At 62.5% G+C, this 19,963-nt stretch overlaps 1 protein-coding gene across 2 annotated transcripts in view; it reads left to right on the plus strand.

The window, feature by feature from the left end:
• The window catches only part of LOC122367800 (IQ motif and SEC7 domain-containing protein 1-like), a 55,345-nt gene that overhangs the window by 20,644 nt on the left and 14,738 nt on the right, over positions 1–19,963 (plus strand). The window contains exons 1-3 of one of the 2 annotated variants that reach the window (XM_043342417.1): positions 9,162–9,181; positions 12,954–13,064; positions 19,116–19,569. In XM_043342417.1, the coding sequence (XP_043198352.1) occupies positions 12,973–13,064; positions 19,116–19,569 (546 nt within the window). In that variant the 5' untranslated portion in view covers positions 9,162–9,181; positions 12,954–12,972. Of the gene's footprint in view, positions 1–9,161; positions 9,182–12,953; positions 13,065–19,115; positions 19,570–19,963 lie in introns of those variants that run through there. The other variant, XM_043341615.1, reaches the window with a different exon arrangement.

The following is a 19,963-nucleotide window of genomic DNA, read 5'->3' on the forward strand; positions in this document are numbered from 1 at the left end:
CTGGCTTCTGACCGGCTGCCCCCCCCCCCCCCGTCCTCCCTGTCACTGACTGGGGTCAGTTCCCCGGGCACCTTTCCACGTTTGGGGGGCGTCCGGCAGCGGCAGGCTCCGCCACAGCTGCGTGTTGGTCCGGTGGGGCGCCCCGCTGCCGGAGGAAAGGTGCGCTGGTCACGGCCGGCCGGCCGGCGGAGCTGAGCGGGCGCCGACAGCCGACCAATCTTCGTCCGGCCGGCCGCTCACAACAGGCCGTCAGTGCACCGTCAGCGGCGTCGGGCCGCCCATTGCCGGCTGCCGGTGTGCTGATGTCGCCCGCCCCGCCCCACCCGCCGCCGAGTCTGATTTGCGCGGCATTGGGGAGGCAGAGCGGCCGCCGGACTGGGGAGGAATGGTAACACAGCGCGCCCCCGGCCGGCTCATGGAATATGTATAGCCCGCCAACGCGCGTGGGGCCGGGTCGGCGCGGGTCTAACGGTGCTCTCTCCGGCGTATCAGGGCTGGGGGAGGTCAGATCGCCGCCCCGATGACGACTCAATGTGCGATCGATGCGCCCCACAAACTGTCTGCGTGGTCAGACATCAGAACAGGACGTCAGTCGGCGGTGTGCTCTGGGAGTGTGGGTGCTCCCAAGGTCAGCCATGCTCGCCGTCTGGAGTTTCTAGGTGTGGCTCTCGCTCTCTGGTTTCGGTCCAGCTGTAGGAGGGTAGTGTTTGTTTTGCCCCCGAGCGCGGTGCCCCTGGCCCACCCGGACCTCGTGCCGTCCAGCTGCCGCCGATCTGGGGCCGGACTGGATCAGACGTGTATGGCTGGCGCCGTGCCGACGGGCGGCCGGAGCTGCTGGGCCGGGCTGTTTTTAAATCAGAGTCGGACCGGTCCGCCCCCGCCCGGCGTCCGTCCTCTGGGCCTGCAGTGTCCGCCCCCGGCAGCCGCCGGCTGGCCGGGCACGGACTGCGCCCCGTGAGACGGCAGGTCCGGACAGGCAGGCCACACGCCATGAGGGCGGGCCCCGGGTCCGTGACGGCAGGTGCACGCCGCCGGTCCGGTATGCGCTGAGTCTGTCAGCGTGCGATGGTCAGCACCTGTCAGCGCACGACGGTCAGCACCTGTCAGCGTGCGACGGTCAGCTCCTCAGTGTGCCTCAGCTCCTCCAGTGTGAGAACAAACCGCCGGCCTTTGTCCCCTGCAGGGACAAGTGCCGACGCTGAATCCTCTCGATCAGCAAACACCGCGCCGCCGCGGCGACATGAGTGCCGGCGAGTGTTTGCATCGTGGCCGGCAACCGATTGGTTATCGTCTGGCAGCGATAGTCGGCTCCGGGCTGATACAGGTGTCTGAGACGAGCTGGCTGATATTTTGAAACACCCCTGCTAGACAAACTGAACAACATGCGCGCGGACCGACGGGAACTCTGTCCAGCGCCGGTCCTGTGTCCAGGTGGCGGCGCGTGTTTTGTCTGGTCGCCCCGTGACTTCATCGGCTGTTGTTCTGCACTATCGGACCTGTTTCGAGAGGCGTGGGCCGGCCGGCCATGGGAGAGAGCGCGGGGAGGGCGGCCGGTCGTGTGGCCGCCCACCGGTGCTCCGCGGCGGTCCGCTCTCCCCCCGCGGCGGCCGACCGGCTCCGGCTCCACCGCCCTGCCCCCGCACTGTTTGCGGAGCTAATTGCACGGCGTGCCGAGAGAAGCCAATTGAGTGATTGATTGTCCAGTCAATGCGCGGAGATATGGCACGGCCGTAAAAAGCGGCCATTGCGCTGATTAACTGGCAACTCCATCTCAGCGCTGCCCGAGGAGGGCCGTAAAAAGTCGGAGCCGCGCCGGAGGCAGGAATGGGCCAATTTCCTGTTCTGGCTGCCGGGCTGATGGGCGTGTGATGACTCCGTTTGGGTGTGCGCCGCACCGCTACGTGTGACCCTGGCGATGATGCCGGCCGCGTCACCGGCTGCCGGCCAGGGCTTCCCTCTGGTGACGTCAGCGGGCCGCGGAGGTCACCGCGGAAAGGAGGGACGGCACAGGTGGCGGCCGCGACCAGCTGCGACTGGGCCGGTCTGTGGGAGCCGGTCGGCGGAAACTCACAGCGAGTGAGCCGCTGGAACTGAGCCGACCCTGTCAACCGAAAACGTCAGTCAGTTCACGGATAGCTCGGAAAAACAGAGTCGTAAGGAAAATATTAAGCCCATTATCTCACGGATATTAGTGTGGCATATGTCCTTAAAGTCTGTGAAAACAGTTCAATAAGGAGCCGGGGAAAGTGGTGACGTGAGGTAGTAGTCGGGTCACCACATCGCTTTGTTGATATAAAGTGAATTTCCGGCGCTCACAAACGTTCCGCTTTGATTTCCGTACACGTTATGCATTGTCTCGGCTTTCCTGTCACAGACCGTTGAGCACAATAGCATTGCCTGCATTTCTGCTTCGTTTGAACGCAGTCGTGCAGTAGCTAAAGCCGGGGTACATGTCCGCCTCACCTATGTCTCGCTCGCCGGCTCCTATTTTCCAGTTCTCTCTTATCTGCTCCTTTCCGTGCTGCCCCGGAGGACTGGACCAAGGTTCATTGTTACGGCAGAACTAGGTCGCGCTGCTGACAGCTGAGTGAGCAGTGAGCACGCCGCGTGCCGACGTCAGCAGTTGCACTTTGCTATTGCGTGACGCCGGGCGTAAAGCAGCAGCGGCTTCCATATGTGATTCCCGAATCTTTTTATTCGCAAATCACGACGGGGATCGGGGCGGCCTGCAGGGGCGCGCGGCGGACGTTTGTCAGACGCGGCCCTTTGCCGGCGCGTTTCGTGCGGCTCGTTGCGGCGCTGCTCGGCAACACTGGCCGCCGGCCAGCCTTGGAGTGGCGGCGGCGCGGCGCGGCTGGACGCCCGCCGCTGCAGCATCGGCCGGCCGGCACATGGCGCGCGCGGCTCGCCGGCCGACCGGGCCGGGCCGCCGCCAGCTGCGAGCTCCGGACCCCGTCCCGGCCACACGGGGCCGAGCCGCGACCCGTCCGTGTCACCGTGACCTGGCCTGGATGTAACGCTGGCCGCGGTGACCGGTCGGCCGCCGGCGGGCCGCCGCTGCCCCGGGCGCGCGCCTGACGAGCTGGGCTGGCACGCGGCCTGGCCCGCGGCCGGTCCCGCTGGCGCCGGGCGATGACGCACGCTGGCGTCCCGGTGGCGCGCCGAGATCCGTCCCGGTGACGCCCCGTCATCGGAGCGTCCGCAGACCGGCCCGGACCGGCCCGGGCCGAGCTGCTGCACCGGGCCGCGCGTGGGCTGCGGGCGCGGCGCGGCGCGCTGTATGAGCGTATTGCATGCCCATTCACCGCTGCCGAGTGGGTACCGTGGTGTGTTGTCATCACGCAGGTATTGAGGCCGGTCATGTGCTGATTGTTGTCTGTTGCTAGCTACTTCATGGAATGGACAGTGCCGGGGTTGGTGGTTCATGCGCTTGTGACGAACCTGCCGACTCCGGTGTAGTGGCGTTTTCCGTGTGTTTACACACAGTGATAACGGATGCTTTGTGCCGCCCCGGGCCGCTGTCCGTGGTGTCCCCAGTGACGGGACCGGCGCTGTGTGACCTGGGCCTCGTTTCATAAAGCGAGTCCGTAACTTACGCCGGTTTTTGGTCTTGTATTGCAAGTGCATGTGAAGTGATAAATCTATTTCCCCTTCTCCCTTCTGCTCTTGCTTGCAAGATAAATAAATTCAACGATTCAAACTATCGTCATCACTTCACATGCACTTGCAATACAAGACCAAAAACCGGCGTAAGCTACGGACTCGCTTTATGAAACGAGGTCCAGGTGACCGCGCGGCCGGCGCGGGTCACCGGTGGCCGTCCGCCCGCGGTCCTCTCGGTGTCCGGCCGGTCGCCGGTATGGGCACGTGCCGGCGGCCGGCGGCGCGCGGCGCATGCAGATCAGTGCCGCCGCCGCTCTGGCGCCGCACCGCCACTCGGGGAGAAAGTGAACAGTGAACACACGGCGGACAGGGGACCGGGCCGTGTCCGACCTCAGCTTAGTCCTCGGCTCTGTCCGAGCTCAGTCCGGTCCTCGGCTGTGTCTGACCCGACCTCTGTCGGTGCTCCGTCTGGGGCAGTGCAGCAGCAGCGTCCCGGCAGGTCTCCATAGTCCGGGGTCGGGGCCGGCGGTCACGGTGATGGACGGGGCGCGCTGGGCCGCCCCGCTGCCGCCCACACGGCCGCTGTTGTGACGCCGCCCGGTCGCTGGCGTCTCCGACCGCAGCTATGTCCGGCCGAGTGGCCTTGCCGCCTGTCGCGTCGGCAAAGACCGGTCGGGTCCGTCCGTCCCTCGGTCCGGCTTAGCTCGGACCGACGCCGCCGCACCGGCCGGGCATGGCTCGGCCATCACTGTGTGCAGCTGATGTCGGTGCTGGCGGGCCGGTGCAAAGCCGCGCGGCTCCCTGTAGTCTGACGTTCACTACTGCGCGGTTGGCAATGTCGGTGGTTTGCTGAGCTCGTGTCTGTCTGTCTGTTTTGGGGTCGGGGTCGGACCGGGTCGATCCAATTGGAGCAGACCTGCGCTCTGTGATGATGATGATGACGGTGTGGTCAGTCCGTGTTGCCTAACCGGGTTATGAAAACAGAACGGGTTTGGGCGGGCCGCGGCCGGCCGGCTGGGTGGGTAATCTCACCGCCCGGTCGGTGAGACTTCGGGGCGAGATGGCCGTGAGAGGACTGTGAGACGATTGTCCACAGTGGGGAAGTCCGTGGAAAGTGGTGGTAGTCGGATTATGATACGCTTCAAAAGGGTGGGAACCGACACCCAGCAGCGTAACCGGTGTTGTGGTGTCATGGGAACTTATTTCGGTATTGGGATGTAAGATAGGATGTCGCGAAATCTGGCAGTGTGACATTTTGTTTGAGAATGCGTTATCGGGTATCGCGTATCGGCTGCGTAGCCTGGGTTGCTGGCCGTCACACGGGGAGCCGGGTGGCCTGCGGTCTCTGTCTGCCGCGCCCGGAGCCGGTGCGGTCGGGATGGGTCGGGCCTCCCGACCACCGCTGGATTACCTCACAGACGTGTCGGCCGCCGGGGCAGCGCAGCCGGCCGTGTCTCACCGCCGGACGGCAGGCGGCAGCCGATAATGGCCATCGGCCTTGATCGCAGATGAAGGAAACCCGTACGCGGAAACGGCCGGCCGGTGGGGGCTGGCGGCCGGCGCGCCGGTGCGTGCGCGCCGGGAGTGCGGCGCGATGGGTATTGCCGTGACACGGTGTGCTTCCATTATCAGGCCGGCTGTTCGCGGCGCGCGCCTGGCGAGCGCTGCACTGGGCCGGGCGCCGCGGTTGGCCATTTGTGGAGCGGTTATCGGCGTGCCGATCGCGCGCTGTGTGTTCACTGGAGCAGCGCGCGCCGGTGGCGCCGGGACACGCGAGCGTTGGCTGCCGGTCCTCCGGTGGAGCTGGCCGGCGCTGCGCACGTGTCATCCGAGGCCGGTGTCGCCTGTCCAGATAACGGCCGCGGATCGGTGACGGCCCGGCCGGCCGGCGCCAGCCGCTGCTGCCGCGACACCGAGCTCGCAGCCTGCGGCAGCGGTCAGCGCCCGAGCGCCGGGGGTCGGCTGGCTCCCGCAGCGTGTGTCGCCGGACAGTGCAGGGTGCCCGCCGCCCCTGCAGCCGCCCAGCGCCATGAGAGACGTGTCTCCGCCGTGGGACAGGCCCAACCCGCGGAGCCGTGAGAACGGCCCGGCTGCGGTCTCCGGCGGACTGCAGCCTTTTCTGCATTCTCCTCTGGTTAGATCAGCAGTGTCTGTCTGTCGGACGGCTGCGGCCGCTGTATGGACTGCCGCTCAGTCTCGGCCGCGGCCGCTGGCCGGTGTTGGTGTAACCGCCTTGGCAGCGGCGGCCCGTGCGGCCTGCGAGTGGGGCTCAATGGGTCAGCCAGCCGCCGCCCGCTGTGCCCTCCCCTGCTGCCACCCTTCAGTCGGAGCGGCGCCAGATGTGGGCCCGTCGGCGCCGGCTCGTTACGCGGCCGTCAACGCGCGCCGCCGCACCTGGCGCCGCTCGTACGCTCGTGCGCGGCGCGCGCCGAAAACAGGGCGCGTGTCTGGACAGCTGGGCGTGTGTGGGGGGGGGGCGGCGCCAGGTGGGAGCGACCGAATGAACCCTCGAGCGGCGGTCAAAGGCCGCGACCAGCGATGCTGGCACTGTGAGCGACCGGTGCTGGTGTTCGATGGCTGTTACTGTTGAAGTCTCCGCTGCCTTTGTTGGATGGTGCTGCCGTCTGGTGGTAGGTGAGGGAGCTAAGCTTCGCAGCTCGTCCGTTGGTGGCGCTGGGGTTGACTATTTCTGGGATTCGTTCGGACTGGTGACGCTGATGCTGAGCAGTTGGCATTAGGCACGGTTGTGCTCATTGTTTTGCATGGCTTCTCTGTAGTCGTCTTTACTATCCGCTCTACTTCATTGGAGCTCGAAACACAGTCTGTTTATCTTACACCATTTCACTTTTCGGCGAATCCCAGCCGAGTGTGGATTCCAAGGCTACGACGCTCCATAGCGGCAAAAAAAAAAAACTTGACAGATGTTTTTTTCCGAACGAGTACGCCCAGCCGAACGCTAACTAAGCCCTGATTAGTCGGCCGTGTTTATTCAGCGTGCGCGCAGTTTTCTGAACTGGGCTGCGTGTTGTGCCTGATTTCGGCCGTTGTTTATATATCTGCACTGTATATCGCGGCGCTGACATCACGGCTCTGGTGCTGGCGGCGCACGTTACCAGCTGTTAACCCAGATGTAGCCGGGGCCGGCCGCTCCCAGTCTGCTGGGGACACGCCACACTGGCTGATCTCGCCGGACGGGCGGGCGGACGGGTGAGCTCCGCTGCCGGACGCTCTCAGAATGGGCAGACTTCCGCTAACCGAGAGCGCAATTTGCATCTAAATGACTCCGGCCAAAGGAGAGGAAAGACTAGAAGGAGTGCACTTTGTATGCTCGCTGTCCTACGAAATGCATACAGGGACAGCATCGCTGGGCTAACAGTGGCCCAGACCGGCTCCGTCGAGCCGTGGCCGGCTGAGAGCGGGTGTCGGCTCAGTGCTCCCTGTGAGGTATAATCACGGGAAAACTCTGACCAAGTCCGGGGAATTTAGCAGTGTGATCCAGTTACCGTTTCTTTGCCAGTCTCGCCTAACCCGGCTATGCCGCCTAGTCTGATCACAGTCGCCTTGTATGCGTCAGTTGGCCCTGATCTGACAATCGCGGGTGCCGCCGCTGCTGGACCCATGGGACGGCTGGTGGGAGCGGCAGGGTATGGAACGGTACAGCCCCCGGACCCCCGGTGCTCCCTGCGTAGGCTGTTTGTGTCGTTATTGACAGTGTCGTTAAGCTGTGAGACCCTTGCAAAGTTTCGAGGCAAATCAAGCACGTCCGACGCGCTGCTTTGTGTGGATGCGCCGGGCTTCCCCCAGTCACCCCTTGCTATCGGAGCGTCCCCAGGCAGCGCACGGGGGAAACTTTGTCGAGTGGTGATATTAGTTGGCGGACTGGCAAACTTTGGGCGTGCTGCGACAGCCTCGATCACCGCGCCAGTTGGCAGATGCTGCGGCGGCAGCGGCCCGGCGTCGTAATTACCGAGACGCGCACACACTCAGTACCGCACCGCCTTTCCGGCATTGGATCTTCAGGGCGTCATTGGCGTTAAATATCACTCAAAATACCAGATCCCTTTGCTTTCATGTATTTGCTGAATAAGTGAAATCTTATGACGAACTGCGGCATGAATAATGAGGTTATATCCATGAGGGCGATGTGCTAAGTCCGTGTCGGGGCTGGGGCTTGATTGGGCTGGGCTGGACTGGCGGTGAGCTGGACTAGGCTGTGGTGGCAGTGGCTGGACTGGGCTGGGCTGGGCTGGGCTGTGTTGGCGGTGGCTGGACTGGCGGTGAACCCCCGTGACCACCCGGTATGGAGCCGCTCAGAGGGAATAGTGAATACGCTCGGCCCCGCGGAGGGATCCCCGTCGGCCGTGCGGTACTGCGATCCGCTTTGATCCCCTGTTCGTCCGAGGCAGGCCGGCGTGCGTCAGTCGTCGGATTTAGCGCTTCATTGATTCACCCGCTGTATCAAAGGCGCAGGTATTTTAGAACGAGCCTTCAGAAGCAGTAATTGGCTTATTCTACAGCGACAATAAATGGAGGGTCTTTTGTCGCCTGACGCTTATCGAACGCTACGCTTCTGCCGGTTCAGTCACTTGTGTATCTTGTGTGCTAACCATTGGAAGACTGCCACCGGGCTGGGTGATGAAGTCACCCCCGTGCCCCACTCGCTGCACGCGTAAGCAGCAGGACCGTGCTTGTTGCCCCACGCTGGGCCCTGCTGCCATTGGCGGGATGCGCCCGCCTCTCTCACTGATCTGATCGCCGCGGTTAGCGAGCTGACCGGGCGGGGCACATAGGGCAGACCACGGGGGGCTGAGGGACACGGAGAATGGACAGCGCAGAAACAGGCCGTCACTGCCAGCCACACGATCCGTCTGGACGGCGGTCGTGGCGCGTGTCGGCGCCCCGGCCTCCGCCCGCAGCCGCTCCATCATTACCACCCGCTCATTACGGAACTACCCGCCCGCGCTGCGCGCCGCCCCGCCGTATTTCGGCGTTTGGTGCGGCGGCCGCGCCGCGCCATCCATCGTCCGGTGACGTGCGCCGGCCGCCGCCCCCGCCGAGCTGATGGTCCGTGTCAGACGGCGGACTGCCGACGGAAGGGGAAAGACCGAACCGAGACGGCCGCTCGGCCCGGGAGGGGCGCCGGCCGACGGACGGCGGAGACGGCCTGGCGCCGCCGCAGGGGCCGCCGGGGCGCCGGACCGTCTGCAAGACGCGCCCCTCGGCCACGTGAGCCCGACTATCGACCTGGCCGGTCGATACGAATCAACTGCGGCGCTCCACGCGGCGGCGGGTGCGTGAGGCCCGAGCCCAGAGGGGAAGCGCGCGGCCGGCGCCGGGGTACGTATCGACTGCGCGGGTCGCCGCCGCCCCCGCCCCCGCCCCCGCCCCCGCCCGTCGGCGGTCCGCGCGCGCCGGCCGCCGCTCGGATCGATGGCGTGCCGTCGCCGGCGACGGACGCGGCTGTCGGAGTCGACGCTCGCCGCGCGGGGTCGACGGTCGCGGCGCGGGCGCTCGTGTGACCGGAGGGACCCAGTGGACGCTGGTGGTGAGCCTCGGCCGGTCCGGGTCAGAGTGTCAGGTAAGACGGTTACAGCGGCCCGGCGCCCAAACGGCCAGCCGGGGAGGCACCAGACCTATTTTTTAATAACTCAAATCCGAGGTAATTTCCGTGGGTAGCGATTCTTTCCCAGCGCTGTGGTTGGCGTGAATGAAGGCTTATCCTGGGGCGGGGCTGGTTCCCAGGGGATCCAATGTTCCGCCGTGTGGTCTGTTGCGTGTTGGCTCGTGGCGGACCAGGCCAGCATGTGACCAGGCTGCCTGCTGTTTTCTTCGGGCGGCGGGCCCTTCAGGTCAGTGTGTGCCCCGGGTGGGTGGTAGCCGTCCTGCGCCGGCTGACCAGGTTCAGTGTGTCCCTGGCTGCCGTCTGTCCCGCGGCCGGCGCGGCGGTTGGCTGTGGCGCCGTGTATCTGTGGCTTGGGAGACGGTAGAAGAGAAAGAGAGAGTGGCTCGGAGTGCCGGTACCGGCGGCGGCGGCGCGGGCTCCAGTCCAGCGCCGGTGGGGCCGCGCGGCACAGGTGCTCGGCGCGCTCCGCTCACCTGGCTGTGCCGTGTCGGCGCTGTGTGTTGTCGCTGACCGCCGCGCCGCGATGCTGTTCGGCGCGCAGCAGGAGGTGCTGGTGTACCGTGGGCCGCCGGCGGGCGGCGGGGGTCGGCGCCGCTGCGGGCCCGTCCCGCTCGCCTGCCGCGTGCACCCGTTGTCGTTTGTGCGGCCGTTCTCAGCCCACAGCGGCATCTATCTGCGGCTGCTCCACGGGCAGAGGTCGGTCAGCGGTCCGGGAGACTGGGCTGGGGTCGGTCACCGCTCAGGGATCTCGGGCTTGGCTCAGGGAGCTTGGTGGGAGCTGAGATCGGTCACCGCTCAGGGAGCCCGGGCTGGGGCCAGGGAGGGAGCCTGGGCTGGGGTCGGTCAAGGTACGATGGGTCCCTGAGCTGAGGTCGCTCAGATCAGGTTAGGGTGCTCGGAGCTGGTAAGAGGTGACGGCGCTTTGATGTGTGAGTTAGAGAAGAAACAAGTCTGTGAACATTATCCAATAGCCCAGACCCCCACCAGGGAGCCTAGAATGGTGGTCATCGGTTCAACACCAGTTTGTCTTCCGTAGGGGGATCCACGGTGTTTGAATTTATTGGGTGGGATTTCGTGCTGTATGCACTTGCATACATGTGCCTCCTTTGATGATGTTTTTTGCCATAAACATCATCCATCCAAAGTTGTCGCTTTCTTCATGAGGTCGTTTGTCGAGCAAACCATGATGAGTAGATGTCGTGTTTTCCCGTAGTCTGAGATAGAGCTGCAATCGTCGTGTCCTATGAGCGGGCTGTACGGCCAGCGGATGTGGTCTGCCCTATGTAGGACTCCTGCGGCACTGTTCCGACGTGGCCGTCACGTGCCGCGCGTCTCAGGGCGGCTGCTAATTGAAGTCGCTCTCCGATTTCCCTCCCATTCGGACTCTGCTAGCGTGTCTGATCAGCTGCCTGCTGTGAAGATCTGAGAGAAATTAACCTGTCCTAGCTGAGCTGCACTCATGGGTAGACATCCGAGGAAAGTCGAATTGTCTCGGATTAGGATAGTGGCCGCACACGCCCCACATGTGAAACCTTGCAGATATAACGTACCGCAACCAACTATCTTGATGAGCTGCCTCACGCATCATGCTCGGCGGGGCATAAAAAGGCTGACGGTCGCCGCCGGTCCGATAGGCGCCCGGGCCGTGGAACACGCCGCTCACGTGTCGGCCGCTCGTGCGCCGGCTCCGATTACCGGCGGCTGTGGGCAATACCTGTGGGTGACCCGGGACCCACCGACCGCCGTCCATCCACCCCGGCGCCGTGCAGTGACAGATCGGTCGGCTGCGGCTCACCCCGCGATGGGGCCGTCGTGCCGCGCTGACCTGTGTCGCGACTGGTGCCGGGACTCTGCTGGGGACAGCGCGCAGAGTGGACCCGGCTCGGCTGACACACTGGCCGAGTCTGGCCGGAGCGGCCGCCAGCTGACGGCCGGTGCAGTGGGGTCCATCGGGATACCACCTGGTCCGAGACAGACTCGGGCCGGACCGGGGGCGCGGCGGAGCTCGCTGATCCCGTCCGCCTGCTAAGACCGTTATTGGGGCTAGCTGACAGATGCGACAGCCACGCGTGTCCCTTGCATTATGGAGACCCACGCCATGGCTCTGATCAGACGATCCAATCGTGACCCGGGTGTGACCTGCGCGTGATCCTGCGCGACCCCGCGTGTGCCTGCGCAACTGGGCGGCCTCTCGGAGCCATGGACCGGAGCGTGATTGACGGTCTGAGCGGCTGCGTGGAGCGTGGCGGACGGACGGCGCCGTGTCGACATTGCCACACGCGCTGGCCGTCTCTCCCACTCGCGCCGGCCGGACGGCGGCTCTCAGTCCGTCGGTACTGGTCACTCCATTGGCCTGTGTGCTGTCGGCTGGCCAGCCCTGTCACGGCGCAGCGGGGACGTCTTCCTGCGATCGTCACAGCGCTGCGCCTAGTTCGTGAGATGCGTGTCCCACGGTTCCGCCCCGGGACACCGCCGGCGCTCGGCCGTCCTCGGGCGGCGGCGGCCGCCCGACAGGACTGAATGCGATTATCTGCACCGTTGGCTGGCTTCGCGGTGAAGCCCGGGGAGGCGGCGCCGGCGGCGTCACCGATATTCGGGCCGTCCGGCGCGGCGCCGCGCAGATATCGTCTGCACTGTTTGTCTGGCGCTGTTAGCCAATCGTTGGAACTGTTGAAAGGTCCTTAACGTGAACTGTTGACACGTCCTGTGACGTCGGACTATCACTGGTGACCTGGTGACCAGTGAGCTCTGAGTAAAGGCCAGCGGCACCAGCAGAGGACAATCTCCCGTCCCGACCCGGGCCAATGCTGCCGGCCGGCCAACCGCACCTGCTGCCGGCAGAGACCGGACCAGGTGCGAGCTGCTGCTCTTGGCAGGGAGCACGCCGCGGCGATGGAAACGTATTCATAATACACCGGTCGTGCCGAGCGAAATCGGCCCAGTCCTGCGCGCAGCGATGCGCCCTCGGTAGTCACAAACATGCCGCGTCGTGTCTGACAGCTGGGAGGTAGGCCGGCCGCTCATCGCTCACACCTCGCCAGCGGGCTGTCGTGTTGGCTCCGAGGTCGGGACGTCCACAGACCTGGCAGAGGACTCGGGCGGCTGTGGAGCGGCCGGGCACCTCCGACAGCCGGCGACACTGCCGGGGCTGTCAGTGGACTGATACCGGGCGGCGGGTCGCTGAACCGGCCACTCCGAGTCCGAAATCACCGCCCGCCGGCCGGGACTGTGCCCCGTTACGGCCGCCGGCTGAGTCGCTCTCCGTCGCCGGCGGCTGAAGAGCCGAGTTCGCCTCCCGGAGCGCCGCTCCACGCCGCGACGGCCTGTGAAAATCCATTAGCATTTGTGGAATAATGTGCGCTCGCTGTGGGCTATATCGGACGATCTCTCTCCCCGGGATCTAATGACACGGACCTGAGGCCGCCCGCGGCGTCTCACGCATCCGTAGGCTCGAACTCGGCGGGAAACGACTTCCATTGGATGAACACGGGAGGAATGTCTGTGTGTGTGTCTGTTTGTGTGGTATTGTATGTGAGACTGCGAGACTGTATGGAATAATCGCAATAGCCCAATCGTTTGGAGCGTGTGTGAAAAACGTTACTGTTTGTGACTGATCATGTGTTCATGCTATTGAACGAGAGATGTTTCCTCTTCTGTTCATGTCATCACGTCTGTCGTGGCTGTCGTGTGCTCTTTGTGTGACCGGCGACTTTGTGTGTGATTGCAGTCCTCAGCGGCCGGCAGCGATGCCTTCAGAGGATCACAGTCCGCCGAGCGGCGGCACCGCCCGCCGCAAGCCGGACACCTGCATGAAACGGTCCCGGATCAGCCCGGCCGGGTAAGTCACCGGCTCTGAGGGTCAGATGAGGGTTGGGAGAGGGTCCGCTGAGGGTTCTACGAGTCCTGCGACTCTCAGCTAGGGAATGGTCGGCCCAGAGCCGCCGGCCGCCGGGCAGGTCTTCCCCTGAGGCTCGGAGACCCGTCCCCGTCATCTGCGGTTTATAGTGGGCTCTCGGCGGACAGGGTCGACTCCGGACCGGCCACCGCGCCCTGTCACGGCTCCGAACAGTGCGGAGGAAGCCGCTGTCGCTCCCAACTCGTCTCGTGAAAGCCGAGAGTTTTACCGGCGCGCAGTCGCTGAACAGTCGTGATGTGACAGCGCGGCGCGGCGATGAAAAGATGAAAAATCCGACCACTTGCAGCATGATGATCAGCTTAGCTCGCTATGAAAACGGCCGATGAGAAGTTTCCCAGCACGAGCTCTGATTTGTCCGTGTCCACCAGCGGAGTGCGTGAGGAAAATGTTCGTGTCGGGGCGAGAATTGCAGAGCACGCTCGGATAACCTTTTGTCGGTGTTGTCTGGAGAGTGGAGGAGCACGACGCGCCCGGGTGAAATCGGCGCGTCATTCTCATGGAAATGGCTCTTCTGACACCCGGAGCCACATCGAGACCGAGCTCCTCAAACACACCCGTCTGGGTTAATCGCCCGAGAGAGGGGTGTCGGGCCTTCTGCTCCTGCTGATTGCAGTGCAGTTATATAACTTGCAAATGCAGTTATATACCTAACTTGCAAATGCAGTTATATTTGCGATTGGAATTGTTACAATTAAGTTCGCGTGGTGTGAACGTTTATGTAATATTTACATAAACTCGCTTCTTCACTTTGCGTTATGTAATAGGTATAGGTTGTTATGAGTTGAACGGGGTGCTCCCCACCCGTCGCACAGTGTGGCCGAAGACCAGTTTAGCGCGAATTTAATCCCAGCGCCGCTCGGATCCACTGAAAATGGTTCTCTGGTTCCAAAACTGACATTTACCCCTCGCCGGACCTATTGGTTTTCAAAATACGCGCCGGCCGAAGGGAGGGGGGGGGGTACGACCCCTGTCGCTGTTTCGCCCCTGATGAAACTAGAGCCTCGCGGAAAAAAACTAGCGTGTGTGCCGTTACGAGACGCAGCAACTGGTATCCGATTTTAAGGTCTCTGGTTAACCTGTGACCTCTGAGGTCAGGTAGAGTGGCCCAAGGCACGGATTCGTTTTTTATTAATAACTTCGCGAAAAAAATGCCGCAGAGCCGCAATTTTGGCATCATCGTGTTCGCCTCGCTCAGGTGCGTCGAATGGTATACTTTTTGTTCGGCTTAAGTCAACTTAAGGTGTTGACCTCGGGTCAAGGTCAAGTTAGAGCCCCCCAGATCACGAAGTTGGTCGAAGAAGGTCATGTTGCATATCATTCGATTCGGCATGTCTTCCTGAGTCCATTGGTGGCTTTCCCGACTCGCTAGCTCAATTTGATCGGGAGTTATTGACGAAAAACTCTTATTACCCTAGTGACGTCATAAATGACGTCACGGAAGGCCAATAATGCAAAAGTGAAGCATCGGACCTTGCAAGGAGTGCATGAAGTCACGATTCCGTGTGCTTGAGATAGTTAATTAGGCTGGAGCCTGTTCGGCCGCGACGCCCCCGACCTTGGTCAATGGTCAGGTCACGCCGGGCGGCCGACTAGACATGTTCAAAGCTGAATTGACGGCAAATAGGCAAAAAGTGGCAGCTGAAACTTGCTCGCTCATGTTCAGAAATGTGCGGAGAGTTCAGCCATGCCCTATTCGTCATATCCATTTTTATCCATTTTGACATTTTCCAACTTCTTTATGAAATACTATCGTGAGAACGATACACATGCAAGGCTCCTGTTCTAACTCATTAAACTCATAAACCATTCATTGAAAAGCTACCATGATAGCAGAAACAGCTTCATCATGAATTGTGCTATCCGGTGATATGCTATTTTCTCATATATCTTCTCGAAGCTTCCGTAAAATTTACATTGAAAACTGGACATATTTCTCAGTACCATAGCCCGATTTCAGGAACCGGAGCGTGGGTCTACTTTCGGCAGGGATATAAGTCCTCAAATGATAAAGTGGCTTAAAAATAAGGTTCTATCCGATAGCTTTGGGCAATTTCCTACACATTGATAGGTATAAATAACAGTTTATCGAAAGTCGGGTTTTTGATTAAATTCGCGCTAATCTGGTATTCGGCAAGACCGTGCGTCGGTCAGCCCCTCGGTCGTCTCCGCCGCGGTATGTCGCCTCCCCGGTGAATGGGGACGCCGGCAGACGCGGGCTGATACCGGGCTGATACCGGCCGTCTATTCAGGCCAGCACTGACCGGCGTCGACCGTGGGCCGCGCGTGTGGGCGGCCGGAACACATGTGACCGGTGGGATCCGCGGGACAGCTGGCCGGCCGGTACCGGCGCTGGACGCGGCTGTGTGACCAGCTGCGCCCGCGGCTCTGTGACCGCCCACGGCTGTACGGCCACTCGACTCCTACTCTGTACCCGGGTCACGGCGGCGCCCGGCCCCCGCGCCCGTAATAGACTGAGCGGCCGGCTCGGCCTGGTAACCGGATGTGGCGTCCTCTAACAGCCTTGGCCGGGGTCGAGGGCGGACTGTCGGCTGCCGTATCCCGGCCCGATGGCGGAGTGTCGGCTGCCGACCGCCATGGTCGATGGACGGTGTCGCTGACGGACGGATGTGTCCGCGGGCAGTATTGGCTCTGTGACTGACGGCTCCGATCGCCCACCGACCGTCAGCCGCCCGGTCCGGTCCGCGCGCAGCAGCCGTACCACTGCCGTCCCTGGCATCACCCCCGGCCGAAACGGAATAATAGGCAGTAATAGTCACCGGTGAAACCGGCGGCGTCGTCCAGCGTGCTGGGTTTTATCGTCTGTGTGAAAGGACACTGATTGAGGTGCGACTCTCGCGCTCATCAATTGGAAAGCCACGTTTATGGCTGTTGGTTAAACTCATTTAACGGTGGGTAGCGCCTCGGGATGCTAACCATCCTTTTCGGAGGGCGTATTCGGCCGCGGGTGAGCCACAAAGTTTAGCTCGCCTCGGAAATGGTGATTGCAGTTTGACACCGTATTGGCTGAAAGGTTTGCTGCTGGTCGTTCAGCAAATCACCAAATGTGACGAGTTTAAAAAGAGAAAGTGTGGGCTAATCACCGTGTGTCAATGGAAACGTTGGCCGGTTGGAACCATGGGTTACTCGACCGTCGTATCACCTACATGATATTGATAGCCTGGCACCGCTCTGACACACGCCAATACGCGTATCGATGGTGGCTGGAGGTGCCTCGCCCCGGGTCTGCGTTGGGGCCGGCCCCGCTGTCTCTGGTTGGAGACGCGGCGCCGGCCGTGCCGCCGCTGTCGCCGGTTTCACCTGTGACCTGGAGCGGAGCGGACGGCCGACACTGACCCGGGGTGGTCGGCCGACACTGACCCGGGTCGGACGGTCGGCCGCTGAGGGCGCGGTGGCTCCGATTGGAGGCCGATCGCCGCGCTGTTCCTTATCGCGCCGCGGTGCCGACACGGCGCTGCAATCATAACACGTCCCGGCGCCGTGCTCTGTTTGTTGTAGCGTGCAAACATGACGGATGGCCGCCGACGTACGGTGGGCACCATCTGCGCCGGGTTGCATCAGCGGGCCGCTGAGCGGGGACGGGACGGGGTGACGGTCACACGTCCAGAGACCACGGCGGTTACCGGGAACGGTCGTCCATTCAGGAGCGGCACCGTGTTTGGCACTGAGCGGTCGGTAATCGGCCGGACCCGGCTGGCTGAGGTCCCGGGGGGTTACATCGTCACTCGTCAGTGTCGTATGACGAGTGCACTGACGAGTGCTTCTCGTCACTCGTCAGTGTCCCTGAAGGCCGACATGAGAGCCAACCTAGCCCAGTTGTGGCGACAACGTAAAAAGTGTGTAAAACTTTGCAGCCACTATGGACAAGAAGCAACACTCGAAAGTTGTACAACTTTCAGGGAGGAGTCCCGGGTCGAAGTGGCGTCTTTGAATGCGCTTTTTTCTGTCGACTTGGAAGTACAATCAATTTGGTGTTTATGCTGGGTTTATGTTCAGCATACAGAAAGGAGATCAGGCTTGCTAATGACCTCGCTGTTAATGAACTGTCCAAACAAAGCTGTCCAAACTAAAGCTGCCAGCGTGAGATGATGTTTTTCGTACTCCAGCGTAGATGGGTAGCCATACGGCTTCCACGGTTGACAGTGATGACATCAGTCATCTTTTTGCGAAAAACATCATCTCACGCTCTCAGTCCCAGCGGATAAAAAACAACACCTAAGGATAAAGCTGCCAGCTGTTGTTTCCACGAATGTTGGTGTTTGGACCATCTGCTTTTGTTGTCAGCCCAAGGCCAGGGGTTTTTAAACACATTCTCGCTATTTCCTTTCAGATGAAATAAAAGGCTTGGGCTTTGACCAGGAAGGCTTTGTGTGGAGTTTTTTTTTTGTCGTTTTTCATTCTGATCGAAGGCCGTTCTGAGTTTCTGACTTCTGAGGATGATGCACTTGTGCTGAGTTTCGTTCGTTGTTTGCTGTGTTCAGCTCCTGTCGCCGAGCTGTGGTGGTCTGAGCTGGGGCCAGGTTCTGCCGGCGACTGACACGGACTGGTTCATTAGCGAGGCCACCCCGCCCTATTGACCAACCGTGTCACCCGGACGGGCCTGACACCGCGGCCAGCCGGCCGGCCACGGACGGACGGACGGACGGACACTGCCCACGGCTGCCCGCTGCCCACTGTTGGATGTTTGAGACTGGTCTCCTTCAGACTGATGTGTGAGCTAGTCAGCCCGCCTACTTGCGTATACTATGGATGGTTAGCTCCTGGTGCCGCCTGCGGCGCTTCTGAGTGGTCGGATTTAGTGCTTGTCGATTTTTAGCTCTCTTTCATTGAAGGGTGGGCGGGGCCGGCCGCTGGTTTCCGTTCAATTTCCGCGGACGCCGGTGCCGAACTGCCGACTGGTGGTCGTTGCCGTCCCGCGATACGACGGACGGCCGCCGGCGCGGCCGGTTACCGATCCAATATACCGTGACCGCCGCCGGCGCAGGTGGTCGCCGGCCGAACGAGCCCCGCTCGGCCGCGCGCCACACGCCCATTATGAATGGAGACATAAAGTTTAAAATCCGTGCCCCGCGCCGGCCGGGGCCGCCGGCTGCGCTGGAAAGTTCGGGACGATCGTAAAACTGGTGCGGCGATGAAGCTTTCTGCGGTCGTGGTGTCGGCGATGTTTTCTATAAGCTGGGCTCAGGTGCACTCGCGTCTGCGGCCGACGCTGGACAAAACAGGAGTGGGTCAGGAGAGCGGCCTGACTCACTGGCAGGTGGCGGATGCGGCGGTGACCCGGCCGGCCGTTTTTGTGATTTCTCAGCTGTGCTGCTGTGCTGATGAAAAACTGATTCTGCGATGCAGCGCGCGCGTGTCCTGATGATCGTGCCGTTGACTGGTGCTTTAGCAGTATCAGCGGCGCACTGTGTTCTGTGGGTGGCTTCTGTCAGTTCCATCTCGCAGTATCAGCGGCGCACAGTGTTCTGTGGGTGGCCTCTTTCAGTTCCATCTCGCAGTATCAGCGGCGCACAGTGTTCTGTGGGTGGCCTCTTTCAGTTCCATCTCGCAGTATCAGCGGCGCACTGTGTTCTGTGGGTGGCCTCTTTCAGTTCCATCTCGCAGTATCAGCGGCGCACTGTGTTCTGTGGGTGGCTTCTGTCAGTTCCATCTCCTCTGAACCAACGTCGCTCGCTGTGGACTACTGTTACGTATGTCATTTGTTCTCTGTATGCTGGACTCTGCTGCAGTCCCCAGTCTGGCCATACAGTCCCTAGTCTGATCCTGCCGTCCCCAGTCTGCCCCTGCAGTCCTCAGTCTGACCCTGCAGTCCTCACTCTGAGCCTACAGTCCTCACTCTGAACCTGCAGTCGCCGTCGCGTCTCTGCGCCCGTCTGCTGCTGGCCGCCGTTTCTGTGTGTCGCCCCATTCGGCCGTCCCGGTCCGCCGACTGACCCGCCGTCTCCCGCCCGGCAGGTACGAGCTGAGCCAGGACCTGGCCGACCGACAGGTGGCCTGTCTGGAGCGCAAGTACGGCGGACGGCGCGCGCGTCACGCAGCCGTCACCATCCAGCGCGCCTACCGGCGCCACCAGCTCACCAAGGCCTTCCGCGCCATCACCACGTCGGCCAAGAGTGAGAAGCGCCTGTCGCGCCGATTCGAGCTGCCCGAGTGCTGGCCGCCGCTGGCGCCGGCCGCGCCGGCTCCCACTCCGGTGACGCCGATCGCGGCCAGCCAGTCGGCGCTGCCAGCTCCGCTCACAGCCACCCGCAGCGCGGCCAGCCTCAACCTGAGCCACAGCCTGGAGAACGACTCGGACCTCTCCGACCGCGAGTACCAGAGCTACGGCTACCTCAACGACTCCACCTACATCGCCGAGTACGTGTCACCGCAGGCGGGCTTCAGCCCGCGGCACACCGCCGCTTACCAGGTGAGCAGGGCGCCCTGAGAGCTGCGACAGGCGCGGGATGGCGGGGGGAGGGACCGGGGAGGGCACGGGACCGGTTGGGCCATGGAACCGGGCAGGGCACGGGACCAGGTGGGCCATGGGACCGGGTGCGGGCGCAGAGGCGTTGCGTGTGGACCAGGTGTGCGATTGCGCCATTGAGTCGGCCGGCTAATGTAGTGGCTCGCTTTGCATAATGGTAACTCGCCGGAGCGTGTGATTAGGGCCGCCCGTGTGTGACTGGTGGTCGGCGGGCCGATTGTTAATGAGCGCCGGGCGGTTAACTCTGGTCGCGGACGCCTGTTCAAACCACTGCGGCAGCTGGTGGCGGCCGGACTGCCCGGACAGCGCTGTCAGAGCTGCTGTGTGTGCTGGCTGC

The sequence above is a fragment of the Amphibalanus amphitrite genome, unplaced genomic scaffold (assembly GCF_019059575.1).
Source record: "Amphibalanus amphitrite isolate SeventyFive unplaced genomic scaffold, NRLGWU_Aamphi_draft 000000F_arrow, whole genome shotgun sequence".
Lineage (NCBI taxonomy): Eukaryota > Metazoa > Arthropoda > Thecostraca > Balanomorpha > Balanidae > Amphibalanus > Amphibalanus amphitrite.